Source organism: Trachurus trachurus (genome assembly GCF_905171665.1).
Source record: "Trachurus trachurus genome assembly, chromosome: 14".
Taxonomy (NCBI): Eukaryota; Metazoa; Chordata; class Actinopteri; order Carangiformes; family Carangidae; genus Trachurus; species Trachurus trachurus.
Window position 1 is genome coordinate 8350539 of NC_139903.1, and position 15292 is coordinate 8365830.

A 15292-nucleotide genomic window follows, 5' to 3' on the forward strand; every position below is an offset into this window, starting at 1 on the left:
GAGGGACAGTGTGGTTTTTGTCCAGTGTCATCATGGTGTGTAGTGTACACACACAAAAGGCCGAATGTTGGCAATGGAGGAAATAGTTGACAAGTGAACTGGAACAAAGTGACTCTCTCTTGGTACGGAGTTGTCACTCTTTAGGCCGCCACACCTTCACGACTCCATTGGCACTTCAGGAGCAGAACAGCTGTTTTCTGGCCTCAGGAGCTGCTTTCATCGCCTCCTTTATGGCCTGGCTTTCCCAGCACTCACAAGAAATGCTACTTATGCATTTCTTGTGAGTGCTGGGCTGCCACCAATTGTTATGTATAGCTCTAATTTTTGAGCAAACAATTCGATCCAGTGTATTTACAATAGCAATGATGAGCTATGAGTTTAGAGTAGTAGAGACAAGGACTAAAGCTGGGATTACATGGTAAAAGCAGTGGTATTACTAGACGGGACTACTGAATACAACTTCCACTCTCAGGAAATTAATTACTCATTAGTGAACCACAGAAGAAATTATGGGATAGCTGGCCAGTTGCCATTAATTTCTAAAAAGAAACTACCATGACTAAAGACAGCTTACATTGTATTATAATTACTAGGCATTGCACAGTAATGGAAAAGGGACCTGCTAAAAACCCATTATTAATATTCCATAAACCTACAGAGCTCGCACTTGGAAATAGAGGAAGTAATATTCTGGCTGGGAGTGCGCCTTAGGGTAAAAATAAAATTCCTGGGTTACCTGAAGAATTGATTGTGCAAAACAGAATATTTGATCCAAGAAAAGAGAGCGAGAGAGAGGAAGAGAGAGAGCTGGTGATGACAGAATTTGTAAAACAATTTCGTGTGACAGTGGCTGACAATTTTGCATCACACTGTCGAATGCACAGTATAATATATACACTATAATATATTTTTTATTCACAGTGTAAAGATTTGAGTCATTGTTGAAACGATCTGTAAATGTCAACCACGATAAAACTGCCTGTAACCTCTGCAGGATTTGCATGCACAGGCTACGGGGGAAAACTTCTATATACTGTATATATAGTGATAATGCAAATTAGACTGGACACCAATTCCCATAGAAATCAGTTAGCCTTCAGCGTAATGCGCAGTACTCCTACATAAAAACCAAAGGAACGGGGAGAAAAAAAACAACATTTTTTTTGTTTGGCTTGTCTCGCTTACACTTTGCAGCTGTAATTGGAGCCCTTTTTGGGTTTGACCAAACACCAGCTTGGATGCTGGTGGTATAATATTGTGGGTGCAGCTCTCAGTTGTGCAATGTTTTGCAATATTGTAGAAAAATTATAATTATGACTGTGGTAAATTTTTAATTCTAACTTTATACAACTGTGTGGTTTGAGTTGGGGATTACTTAGAAGGAAATGCAGGCTGCAGCCAAAACCTGCAGAAAAAAACTAAAAATACACTATTTTAATTACAGTCCTGAATCAATGAAAGAAATGCTCTGAAAAGACGAAGCCTCTCAAAACTGATGATAATGCAAAGGACTATTCTAGCCTAAAGAAAACAATTCCTATATCTTTAAAAGTGAAGGCACATCCGGCAATTACTATGGCTCATGCACTGCTAATAGTGCAGCACAAATACTAACTTGCTTCCTAAATTTAGGACCTAATATTTCTATTTACCTCATAGTTCAGTATTTGTGCACTGCTGTATTCAAGTCTCAGAGTGTGACTAATGAGGCCTGACTCACTTCAAGTAGGCTACCACAGTCAATCTACTGACATATCCTCAATCAACATGCTGATTAGTTGTTATTAGTAGTAGTTATTATGTTATTATTAATGTAGTAGTTATTATGTTATTATTAATGTAGAATGGGTATCAAATTATATGAAATGATCAGGGTTTAGGCGATGCTATTTGACTTGCCTACATCAGTTGGATTCATTTCTGCTGTTCATGTGGAATAAAAGTGAACTGAATTGTGTTCATTTCTCCTCACTGCGTTCAATAAAGATGTGAATAAATGTGTGTGTTGTCGAAACTTTGTTCAGGCAAGATTCAATTTAGTTTGTCTTATAGGTTTACTAATATTAGATTATGTTATGTTGTGTCAGTAAACGTCATAACTTTATTCTCTCTTTGATTTTTGCAATTTGTGCAGTGGTAGGCTACCATTCATTTACCTCTGCTCTGTTGTTTTCCTTTGACGTAGAACATAAATCATCCTTATTGCCAGGCTTTGATGCTGGTATATCTACTATCCTTGCTGAATCAACAAAGACATGTCTGATTCATTCATCCTTTAGTATTCTCAGTATATCCTCATGATATAACGGTTTCACGTAGGTATTTCCCCTCCATAATATGCGTTTGTTTGATTCCTGCTTTTCTGCACGGTGTAAGCTACATATTTGATTTCACTGCTCTTGTTTATCTCACTTAAGCCACACTCTGTTGAAATGAGGTAAAGTGAGTGTATTTGTTTGAAATAAAACAAAAGGGCACATCAGTGCATCTCGGGTTGCAATTTCAAATGCAACATCACATGCGCTAGGTGGTGCACTGTGTAAGTGAGCAAGTTTATAGGGTTTGATCATTAGTAACAAAATCTGTTGCTCAGTAGCGCCACTTGCGCTTGGCCTAGCGGCAATACCTATCAGTCTTGTGTTATTACAGCCCTCATGACCACGACACTGTCAAGTTAGCTATTCCAAAAGGCGGAAGTCGTTATTGGAGCTGTCAAAATAAAACACCTGCTTATAACAACATTATTACTGCGTCTTATTATCACATGCAACACTCACAGAAAAGCACAAAATGCACTCAGATGTTAAATATAGACTCCAAAATTGCCTTCCTTAAGACTTTAATCGGGCTAATATTGATAATATGCAAGGGAAATAATTATGGACCTTTATTTTGCCGGAAATATTGCCCGCTGTCTGATGTGTATCTGTCTACGTGCGGTTAACTTGACAAAGCTTTGACCACGAATGAGCCAATAGGCTGTGGAAGGCAGAGTTGTCCCTGTGGCCGCCATTAAAGAAAGGAATCCATGAATTCAAATGGAAACCAACAGGAACCGAGGCTGAAAAAAAATGATCGAAATAATCGTGAAAATATAGGCCGATGGCAGATTTCGAGAGGCTTTTGTGGGATGTGTTTCGTTTTTAGGCTCAATTTCGCAATGGAGGAGTAAAGACAGGACGTTTTTATTTTTTTTTTAAGCAAGCAGAGACCGTTTTAAGGGCTAAGGGGGAGGGGGAGAGTTGCTTCTTTGGCTCTCCTCCTTTTCTTTTTGTTTTATGAACATTTGTCGCTTTCTTAAATTTTGTTTCCACTGTGCGCTTCTGAGATGTCGACGTGAAGACCCCACACAGTCTCTTTTTATCCGCTTTTTTTTTTTTTTTTTTTTTTTTTTTTAGCTCCGGCGGCGGCGGAGGGGGGGAAAGGAAAGGGGAAAGAAACTGCAATCTGCAAATCGCTAAAGGAAGGTTGTTGAATTAACTACTACTATCCTCCTCCAGCAGCCAAATGTTACAAGAAATATTTCTCGTTGGTTAAGCCTCTGCACATCGTAGGAAAAAAACAACCAACAAAACCAAAACAAAAACAAGAAACAAAAAAAAAAAAAACACAAAACCAAGCAAATTCTTCTTTATTTATTTCCCGGGAAGTGAAATGATGGAGAGTTGGATCCCACAGTGAAGAAGGATGAGTTCTTGTTTTGTACCAAACGGGGCCAGCTTGGAGGATTGCCATTCAAATCTATTCTGTCTGGTAAGAGATTTAAAACTAAAGGAAAGCAGCCATTTTTAACTAGCTGAGCGGCGGCTAAGCTAACGTTAGCCACCACACAGGCATTATCAATTGATAGTAGCTTAGCTTAGCTTAGCCTAGCTTAGTTTAACCAGGCCCTGTCGAGCTGACATCTTTTCAGGACAAGGGTTATGTTATGTTATGTTATGTTACCATGTACCATTTGTTGTTGTTATTTGTAACACTTTGTCACGCAGTTGTAATGACCTGTTTGTTACCATAACACATTTTTAACCACATTTTTTGGGGGGTTAAGTTTTCTTTCCCTTTTTGACAGAAACAAAAACAGCTTCACTGACACTTACTTATACCACAGGACAGACAGACATAGCAACAACATATCGCCTGTTAGCAGCACGGAAATAAATGTTATGCATTGTACTGTCAAAAACCTACACAGTTTGATTTTAATCTCCCCAATGAGTGAGTGTGTGAGTTAGTTGTAGCACTTTCTCTTGCTTCTGCTTCGCCTCAACGCCGTGTTTGTTATCATTTATTAACTTGCTATCTCGTCCTCATTACATTACATTTCCACTATGCTTTTTATCAAGTGATGCACCCGTTAAAAAAAAACAAACACTTCATGCACTTTGAGTTTGCAGTCTTAAGTTTAAAACCACTGAGACTGGTGGTGCATTTGCTGCTGAGTGTAGTTTCTGTGCAGCACTGACAACTCCTGGTTGGACGAAATGTCAATGCCCAAAGTTGCACAGCTTTGTCCATGCAAGGACCAGCAGCTCCTCTTATGTGTTGCCTAGAAAGCTCTTTCTCTTTTCTTCTTCCTCTTCTTTCTGTCTGTCTTTTTTTTTTTTTTTTTTTAGCAACAAGCTCTAACAAGATTGTTTGGGTTAACAATATTTATTTGCAAAGGTTAATATGTCATCATCTTGTTTGTCAGTGGCTCAATCTCCTTGGACTTCATTTGCTAGTATTCACACCAACTAGGGCACAGGCCCCAGGCTGATTTATATAATCTCTGGCATGCATTCCTGGGCATTACAAACATCTAGGTACTTGCAATATCTCTGCTGCACTTTTTCTTTTATGTTGCTACAGTATGAATTGGGTAGAAGTGCATGCATATACTGTGCTGACCTGTTTGTCAGTCACTCAATTTCTTTTTCATCATGTTGTCAGTTGTGGGTAGTTGACATTACCCTAAATAGTTGTGGTTGCGCTGCCACTCGCTTGAAGTTCATAGGTATTATTTAAATCCCCTGTGAGATAAATAGCATGGCGAGCATGCACTGTGTTTAGTCCACAGTTGTTACTACCACAGCTAATGTAAAGGCGTTGTTTGACTGTACAGTCCCTCCTCAGGCCAGGGGATAATCAACAACATGGTCTGAGTGTGTGTTTGTTGTTGCAGTTAATTGGCTTGTCAGCAGGCTTAACTACAGTTTCACTTATAGGTTAGCAGAGGACTGTAATGCTAGCTTTGTGTCCTCGTTTCAAGCTTTCTCACTCCACAATGTGATTTGTCAGCCGCTGAAAGGTAACCATTAAAAAAAGTAGATTTTCTTTAATAGATTAAGTGTCACAGAATCAATTTGTGGTGCAGCGGCGTAAGTAAAAGACCACATAAAGCGCGTCGACTGTTGACCGCTATGTAAATACATTTATGTGACAATGTTAAATGAGAATGGAGAGTACAAAAAAATGCATAGACAGTGTTATTGATATAGACTCCAGTGTAATAACAATAGAGTGACATAGTACATGTCTTTGCATCACAGGCTGACACATCTCCCAAGCTGTCCGCCCCCCCTGAAGCTAACATTTCATTGCAGAAAATCCCCACACACTCTCTCAATACTACTCTTTTGGGTCGATTGTGTGTGTGCTGAACTCGTAATTACAATGTTTACGACAGCACTTGAAGGCAGCGGTGGCTACAGTGGACAGACGAGGTAGTGGCTGGTAGTTGTGGTGCTGTGCCTGTCTGGCTGACATTTTCCTGCACAGTGAGACTAAGCATAACACCAATGCTGTTATGACTCACTCACTGAACAGACTCCACTTTGTGGTTTTATGCTGAAAGAATGTGAACACATTGTGGCACTTTTTACCCCCTTCGTTTTTCACTGGATGATGGTCATCTCTGGAATATGATACTACTTGTTGCATACTTTTTTTTTTTTTTTTTTGTATTTTAACGTGGGTTTGTTATAATTAAGTTAGTGAGTAAGGTTGTTTATCTATTCCTGTATATTGTCGTGCATCTGTGTAGCTGGCTTGTCCCAAACTTTGTAGTTTTGGCTGCCATGTGTTTCAATATTGTAGCACAAGTTCACACACACCTTCTGCAAAAAAAATCTGTTGGGTGAGACTGAGATACTGTAGCGCTGAATGTGGCAAATAGCAAACGAACCAGAACCAGAAAGCTCAAATGAAACTTATTGAATTTGCATTGTCCTCAACAGAAAAATGCAAACGCACAGTTGTTAGTTTCATGTTTGCCATCATGACAGGCCGGTAAACTGAAGGGAGAGAGAGGTGACAGACAGGAAAAGACAGAGACTTGGTCGGGGGAAGAAGAAGAAGAAGCAGAAGAAGCATCTGCAACATGATTTGAACGGCTTCACCTGTTGCTTGTCTCGTATCTTAAAAGGCAGAGAAGGCAGCTGTTTGAACACAGTGTTCCCGACTGAGACCCAGAACCCAAAGTGGCCAGAGGGAAGGTGAGCAGCTGGCACGATCGGGTCGTAACCCCTCAAGTACGCCATCACCTCAGGAAAAACTTATTGCCCATATCCAGTGTCTTTAGCCTTAGATTCCCTCCCATTGCAAAGCAGTGTGATTTTTGGCTCTGGCATATGAAAGCTAAAACTTCTAACGACCCACATTGCTTGTCCTGCCAACAGGACATTTTATAAGCAGTTGCTCACATACCTTAGCATTTACTAAGACACAGGAAGAGGGAATAACCGTGCAGAGTGTGTGTGAGGCACATTCATGCACACTGTCTTGCCTGCATGTGGAACACAAGTTGGAAGGAAATACACAGATATCCTTGGCACCCTCTGCTTTTGCACACAGGCTGCCTCTAATTTATTTTGAAAGGACAGACAGAACAACTGCAGAAGGCACATTTATCCTTGATAGAGCAGTCTGTCTCTTTTTTTATTGTTGATGAGGAGAGGAGTTGAAGTACTGATGTGTCTAGTCTTTGACAGAGGGGCTATTCAGTTCTGCCTATTCAAACTCAGAGTATTTAAGGACAGAAGTAAACGTTCTTGTCTCTTGCAGGGATAAGACTGAGCCAGCAGTTTGGTTTAACACACAGTCACATGTACTCTACGCCAAATCTGATTAAGGACAATCATGACAACAAAAACAAAACAGATGAAAACTATAAGCGGGGTAATTTATGGAAGTTGTCGTTGTTCGATGCTATTGCAAATGCAATTTAACACCAGTTTAATTCCTAAGTAATTGGCCCTACTGCACATTTATGCAGCTATAGACAGCCATTAAGATAACGTTTCAAGCCCGTGCAGCATTCAGCTACACGCAGTGGGTGAGGCGTAGCGTAGTGTTTGAGTGTGATCAAGTTGTACAAGATGCGGTTTCATTGATGACTGAGCTGTAAGACAAATCTTTCCTCTAAGTCTTTAATGTTTCAGAGCCACACAGTTGTCACTCAGCCTTGCTCAACAAACCTTCATCTCAGCATTATTGTAAATACGGTATAGAGATAAAGCAACAGGGAAACACATTTTTATTATTTTGTTTGCAGAATCATAAATTGCATTATCAGTCTTTTATTAGTTAGATGTATCATGAATAAGCAGTCTGGATCACTTCCTCTATAAACTAAACACATTCTGGCTGAAATTGTTGCTGGATGAGACTTGTTTCTTTTGAACTGACTACAGACGTTTTTGTACGATTCTTGGAAAAAAAAAGAAGAGCTCAACAGGTTTAAAACCAACTCATCCACTTTTTTTGAGCTACTTCAGGTCCTCACTTATCGCTTTTCTTTTACCGGGGCTGTTGTGGTTTTTGTCTTGTATGTCCTGTATGTATGGGATAAGTCACCCAACCCACACAAACACACACACACAGTCACTTAAACTTTTATCTAGTTTCATTTTGGGTTCAGATTAAGTTCACCACACTCACACTGACTGTGAACACTGGAAGTGTTTTTGATCTGCTGTCTAATTTCCAATTAATCGGAACGAGAAAAGATGGCTCTAAATGTCAGCGAACTCTTTTTAACTCCATGCTCAACATTATGTGCTGTAATATCAACACGGGTAATAGCAGTATATATATATATATAATGTCATTACACTGGAACAAAAACTTTTGCAGTGGGTTTTTTTGTCCGTTACTGCAGCTGCTTCTCCCTGCGTAGTGTACATGTCTCTATTTGTGATTTAGAGATGACTTTGTCCGTTTTGATTTTGTTGGAGGACGAACACTGCTTGCTCCATTGCTAATGAGTCAATGTATTCCCTGAGCCAGTTTGTCCATACGGTAACAGTCCTTTTTCTGCTTTTCCAACTCATTAAGATTATCCTATTCACTGCCAAAAATGCAGATGTAATGAGGCACTGTATTTGCTTTTGTTACACCCACAAGTTCTCCTCCAAGTGAACATGTAGCCAGGCAATAAGGAATCTGTAAATCTAGCCTTAATGGCAGGCAATTATTCATATATATATATATATATATATATTTATATATCCAGCCAAAACCTCATTACATCAGGCCAAAGCCATGACATGTGCATTAGTGTACAGACCTCAGCCAACAATACACCTGTCTGATACCGTCTGAATCACTTTCTTTACACTCCAAGGTGTCTTAATAATAAGCGCCGTGCAGAAGTTTACGATGGATTTCAGACCTCGCAGTTTGAAACTTGTTCGGTAGATTTCAACCTACAGGCTGAGTTGTCGTGTTCCCAACACATTATAACAAAGCGCCCGTGGAAATAATGTGTCCTTGCATCTTGTTCAGAGCAGAGACAAAGTTCAGGATCAGTGTTTTGTTTATAGGCTGTTTTTGTCCCTTTGGCAGCTTATTGTTTAAGAATTGATGTAAGATGTTAAATATTGTGCATTTATCAAAGCGGATTGTTTTTTAAGTATTGTGAATAATGCATCTGCTGTGCTCCTTATTGCAGAATAATAATCATGGATTGAAGCTGTTAATGATGGAGTTTAGTATTAAGGATGAAGATGTCAGATGTGGACTTATAGTAATAAACATAAAACGTACAGTGATTTGTTGATTACAGGGGATAATTGTTTAATGACGGTAACGCACGGCCCTCGGTATACAGTACTTGCCTCTGTAAAGTGCGGTTACTGTAGTGAGTGGTATATATATATATTTTAAATGAGAGATTCATAATGTATTCAGCTGCCTACTTGGCAGGGAAACTGCACCGTAGATGAAAATATTCTGATAGTAGCAGAACCAGTCGCAAAATGGTTATGAATAGCTCTGTAATGTAAGATGAAGACTCAGGCCTTCTGCTCATGTAGGCTGTTGTATTTCATTCACACATTAACAGCAGCAGCAGCAGCAGCAGCAGCAGCAGCAGCAGCAGCAGCAGCAGCAGCAGCAGCAGCAGCAGCAGCAGCATTCATCAGTATTTTAGCTGCGAGTGCTACGCTACACAAGCTGAACTTCAGAAATGAACCGGGTCAAAGCTGCGTCGGCCCACAGGATGTAATGTCGTCAAGTCGCTTCGCTTTTCAGTGTACAGTTGCTGCGGTAACTATAGATGATAACAAGAAGCATGCCAGTGTTTTCCATTTTAGGAGTCAGCTGATTTCAGACTGACTTTTAATTAAACTACGAAATACTTCATTGGTCAGGTGAGAAGATCTGTAGTTTTTAATTGTTACTTCTTAAATGATTTACACTTGAGACTTAATCCAAGTTGTCATCAGTTTAATTTTTTATTTTGCTCCCCTACTCAATTAATGGTGTAATTGTTTAGGACAGATTGTGAATGCTTAATTGCTGTAATTGCTTGAAGGTTGAAAGTAGTAGCAGTTTAGTTTATTTCCTTTTTACTCTTTGGTTCTTCTGTGTAACTTAACATACAGATGGAAACATCAAGGGACCAAGACCTCTAACCCTTTGCATTTATATAGATCACATACATTTTTTAGTAAGACAGGACAATGCACTCTACAATAACAATAGCACAATGTGCAGGATTGATGTGTTCTCCTCTGACCTATAAAAAGCAATAGCAATGTGTCACAGTTGAGTTGACTTGAGGTCAACCTAAAACATGAATTCATAAGAGCTATTTTTTGCTAATGCATAATGCACATTTGGATAATGAAACAATGTTTACTGACTGTAACCACTAGTTTAGCAAGTCGCTACCGAAACACTCATTTGAATAAGAGTCATGTAATTCAAACCAAAGGATCCAGCGCCCTGTGACCAGCTTGATGCCTGGCTGTCTGAGTGCAGCCACGTAATCATGTCTAAAAGTGTGAAACCAATATCTGTAAGAGGGGGAGGTGGGGGAAGAGGTCTATAATAAAATCTGTAGGGTTCTCATGAACAAAACCCTTTCATACAGTGAAGCACATAATACCACAGGGGACCGGTCCACGGTCAGTAAGATGATGGTGGTTGTTCCTGTGCTAATTGCCTGATCTGTTGCCGCTTATGATCTGGTTTCACAGTTAACCGTTGTCCCCACCCTCCCTCCCCCCCTTTTTGCATTGTGCGCACAGATGTTTCCGAGTGAGATGCAGGTGTAATGTGGTGCTTCTCGCGCTCCAGCAGGAAGGAGAAGCCCCGACTGTCGTTACACACACACAGAAAGACACACACACACACACACACACAGACCTATAACTGTGCTACACTTGCACCTTGGTACTTGGTCCTAGTCTGCATGTTTAGCAGCTTTTGATCTCTGTTATTACGAGTCTGATTGTTCATCTGAGATCATGATGTTTTGATCCTGAGCATAACACAATCAGTGTTGTGTGCTCTCACTTGGGCTTTTTGTATGCTTTCCAGACATGTTTTTTTTTTTTGTGGAGTTAGTGGTGGAGAACAAATTAAACACATGCTCTCTGTTTATTGATGAAGCGCACGGTCGTTACTTAATTGTGGAATAACAGTCCGGCCTCTGAGTCTGTGTACGCTGCTATATGGTGTGTTACCTGGACATGAACAGGAGCTGTAAATGTTAGGTCTTTAAAGGATAATTACCGTTTTTTTTTTTACAATCTGGACCTTATTTCTAGCATAAAATACGATCATTTACTCACCCAGATAACTTTGGTGTCATTACAAGTCTGACGAAATTAGCTCCAGCCGAGAGCCGCGTATATCCATATAATGAGAGTCTACAGGGCAGCGGAGTGCAGCCTCTAAATAACACATTATCTGCAGAGAAACTTGTTCATTTCACCAATATTTTGTTATGATACGCTAGTGCTATTCCCCTCTGAGTCCGGGGTTAGCTGTTATCAATATCCGGGGTCTGTAGGTTGACCTACTGACCTCTGACCTGGATGATGTCATCTCTGAGCACCGTGCGGCGCGGCTTGTTGCTACTGCTAATGCTACGGTCCGTTTCTGCGTGTTTCCGACTTGTCAGAACAAAATGAGCAGCTGGATGAAGTTCAGCTTCCACAGTCTTCCTCTCCTCAACCTGGACTCACTAAAGCTCCGGATAGTTGAGATAAAAATGGACCCGAATGCCGAATTGGAATGATTATTATCAGAATGAGCCGCACAGCGCTCAGAGATGACATCATCCAGGTCAGAGGTCAGTAGGTCAAGCTACAGACCCCGGATGTTGATAACAGTTAACCTCAGATTCAGAGGGGAATAGCACTAACGTATCATAACAAAATATTGGTGAAATAAACGAGTTTCTCTGCAGATAATGTGTTATTTAGAGGCTGCATTCTGCTGCGCTGTAGACTCGCATTATACGGATATACGCAGCTCTCAGCTGGAGCTAATTTCGTCGGAACAACTTGTAATGACACCAAAGTTATCTGGGTGAGTAAATGATCGTATTTTATGCTAGAAATAAGGTCCAGATTGTAAAAAACGGTAATTATCCTTTAATGATTTGTTGACCTGTATGAGGTCACAGGCAGCGTTGCATGGCTTGCTAACTTGTTGTTGTGATCCAGCTCTGCTCCAGCTGATGCCACACAATGCTCTGTTTTGACAGTCCTCCTCCCCAGCCTAAACGTTCACCACACACACACAGACACACACCATCACAAATAACTCCACAAATCTCCCAGCTTATCCCTAGCCAGGCGAAAGACCACCGCTTCGCCACAACCACGGGTAATCACTTGTTCAGGCTCAGCGCATCTGCACTTGAGTTAAGATATCCCCCTGAATTGTAATGGATTAATTGGTTGAACCTACAGAAGGACGGACGGACCTGATGCAACAGGACTATACGCTGCATGAAAAATGAGCAGTCCCATGTTCGCACAGATTACTCGTAATGTCTACAAGCATAGATAGAGGACTGAGATTGCCAGCTGAAATGGGGATGTATGCCTTAAGGCTGCGTGTGTGTGTGTGGTAGTTAATGTTTGTGTGTGTGTTTATGTAGGTAGACATGGGTCGGTTGGTGCTTAGCTGATAAGCAGCAGTGGTAGCTACCAGTGGAGTGTAATGCTCCTGCTTTAACACTTAATAACCCCGTCAGTGATTTACTGCCTGTGAGGCTTTTTCCTGCGTGTTTTGTTCTCTCTATAAAAGCCGGACAGTGTTTATAGAAAGGCAAAGAACACACACACACACACACAGACAGCACTCACCAATAATGAGGATTAAGGTGGTAGTGTTGTCACGATACTTGTTTCGATACTTTTCGGGACTTTTCCAAATAAAAAGAGAACACAAAAAATGTCATTATTGGCTTTATTTTAATAGAAAATCTTAGAACTATAACATAGGCATTAGTAAATAATCAATAAATCAGTAAACAATCACTGCTGCTGCAGGATTAAAATTGAAATTTCCATTGATATTAATCTGAACTCTTCCTAAATTAAAACATTAGTGGTCTGTTTAAAAATGAATATCAACTTGTTTTCTTTGCATTATTTGAGGTCTGAAAACACTGCATCTTTTTTGTTATTTTGACCAGTTGTAATTGTTTGGGAGAAATTGTTATTAGTAGTTTATAGAATGAAACAAAAACACAAATTTTACTCAAACACACACCTATTGTTTCCCATACGTAGACCAAAGTGTGGCGTAGACCAAGCCACAAATTGATTCTGCTTTTTTTTTTTCTATCAACGCAATATCGTTCCATTAATTCATCTCCGCATAGCGCTGTGTCACTCACTTTTTTTTTCCTATTTGTGTTTCGAACATTCATGGTCATTGAAAAAACCTGAAGCAGAAGTACACAGTCGTCCATTTTTTTGTGTGTGGCTGGAGTGTAAACGGAGGGTTAACACCTCCTCTTTACTTTCAGCTCAGCACATGTTTGCTCTGAGATGCTGCTGAGTGGATCTGGAAGCGGCGACTCACTCTGCACACTGTAACTTCCTCTCCTCCTCCTCCTTCCCGCAGGCTGACTTGACAGGGATCAAATGGAAGAAGTTTGTGTGGCAGGGTCCCACCTCTGCGCCCATCCTCTTCCCGGTGACGGAGGAGGATCCCATCCTGTGCAGCTTCAGCCGCTGCCTGAAGGCCGACGTGCTCAGCGTGTGGCGGCGGAGTCAGCGGCAGGGCCGGCGGGAGCTGTGGCTCTTCTGGTGGGGGGACGACCCTAACTTCGCAGATCTCATCCACCACGAGCTCGCAGGTGAGGCGCGAACACACACAAGGCTGCGTGTTAATACGGAAGAGAAAAGCATGTTTTATTATGAAGCTGTGCAGATACGTGACGTCGTCCACTTTGTGCTGCTCGCTCAGTCAGCGCAAAAGGACGCAGGTCAGGATGAGGCACAGAGCAACATCTGGGGTGCGTGTCGAGATTAAGTGATTGAGTTGAGGTAAATGAGCCTCTCTGACACAGAGTCAATTCTGCTGCTTGAAGAGCACTTAATTTACCCCCTGTAGCAAGATGGGTTTTTGCAGCTTTTTGGCAAAATTAAAAGATTAAAGAGTCAGAAAAAGAAAAGGTTTGCTCTGCTGCTCTATTTTTCTGAGTCACTACCTTTTGCGGATATGCTCTCCACCTCCACTACCATTGCACCCTTTGTTGGATCCACTCAAGGTTATACAGCTAAAAGAACGATGGCTGTAAAAGATAACGGGAAGTGTAGAGAGGGCTCACAGCTTTTTGTAAGAGAGGCACTTGAACATAGATGTCTCTGTCGAGATACGTTATTAGCTGCACAATGAAAAACGATACAGATTCCTCTGCTTGATTGTCAGGTATGCACAGGGAGCGAAGACCTCAGGGAAGTCTTAAAATCTGTGTAATCTGATACCTCCCTCCCCTCTCTTATCCTCCTCTGACTGATCAACTCGCCAGCCCGGCTGGTCGTGCCAACACCTGCGGGGAAACTCCCTCTCCCTGGACACACTGGGCATCACACTGCCTTATTATTGGATGTGTGTGTGAGTGTGAGAGAGAGGATTATCATATCCAAATGTCCACGGCCTGACAGTCGATGAATCAGCACCGTGTATTGTATTTTTGGTGAAGATGAACCAGCTGGCTGAAGTCACGTGTTTAAAGGACAATTCCGGTGCAAATTCAACTCTGGGCTGTATTTTCCTAACATTTTAGGTCTAAAAGAAGGAATCTGAAGATTTTCAGTTGAATTGCTCCTGTTTTGCGGTAGTTGTGTCTGTCCCCGCATCACCACGGGAGCGGATGGAAGTTCTGCTGCTTAGGCTGTTTACATCCACTCAAAGCCGCAATTTTTTTTGCCAAAGACAGCGTCAGATGGCTACTCAAACGTGCACCGAGAAGTTTATTTACTTCAAAGCAAGTCAAGAGTTGATATTCCTGTATTTATGACACAAACGGGAGCTTCCGACTGCACGTGAACACACCGAGCGCATCAACTTGGGTCTCGCACAAGACTTTGAATTAGATCTAGTTCTACAAACATGTCGGCTTGCTTGAAAATCTTCAGATTCCTTCTTTTAGACCTAAAATGTTAGGAAAATACAGAAATGGTAATACAGAATTGTCCTTTAATGCTGTTCTGGTCTGGAGAGGGTGAGTGAGCAGGGACAGGATGAAGGTGTACGAGCGCGAGTTCAGTCATATCATAACTTGAGCGAGAAACGCAGCCGTGCAGATGCAGCCATGCAGAAAGGAGGCAAATGCATCCACCCCCCACACTTTCTTCTTCTACTTCTTCTCCTTCTTCAGTAACAGTGACATTAGTTGTGGAAGATGGGGGGGAAAAGGCCATCTTTATTCATGCTCTCTGCCATGTAGATTGAACTTTGGAATCTGAGCCAAGCACAGCGCCGTCTGTGACCCTCCTTCATTATGGGACATTGTGCCTGAAGGGGGCTCAAAAATAGGAGCTGAAGGCTACGATGGGCA

At 41.3% G+C, this 15292-nt stretch overlaps 1 protein-coding gene across 4 annotated transcripts in view; it reads left to right on the top strand.

Annotated features, from left to right (window-relative positions):
* Positions 1-2993: 2993 nt before the first annotated feature.
* The window catches only part of med13a (mediator complex subunit 13a), a 100996-nt gene continuing 88697 nt past the window's right edge, over positions 2994-15292 (top strand). For all 4 annotated transcript variants that reach the window (XM_083986042.1, XM_083986043.1, XM_083986044.1 and 1 more), the window contains exons 1-2: positions 2994-3753; positions 13351-13585. In XM_083986042.1, the coding sequence (XP_083842168.1) occupies positions 3688-3753; positions 13351-13585 (301 nt within the window). In that variant the 5' untranslated portion in view covers positions 2994-3687. The remainder of the gene's footprint in view (positions 3754-13350; positions 13586-15292) is intronic.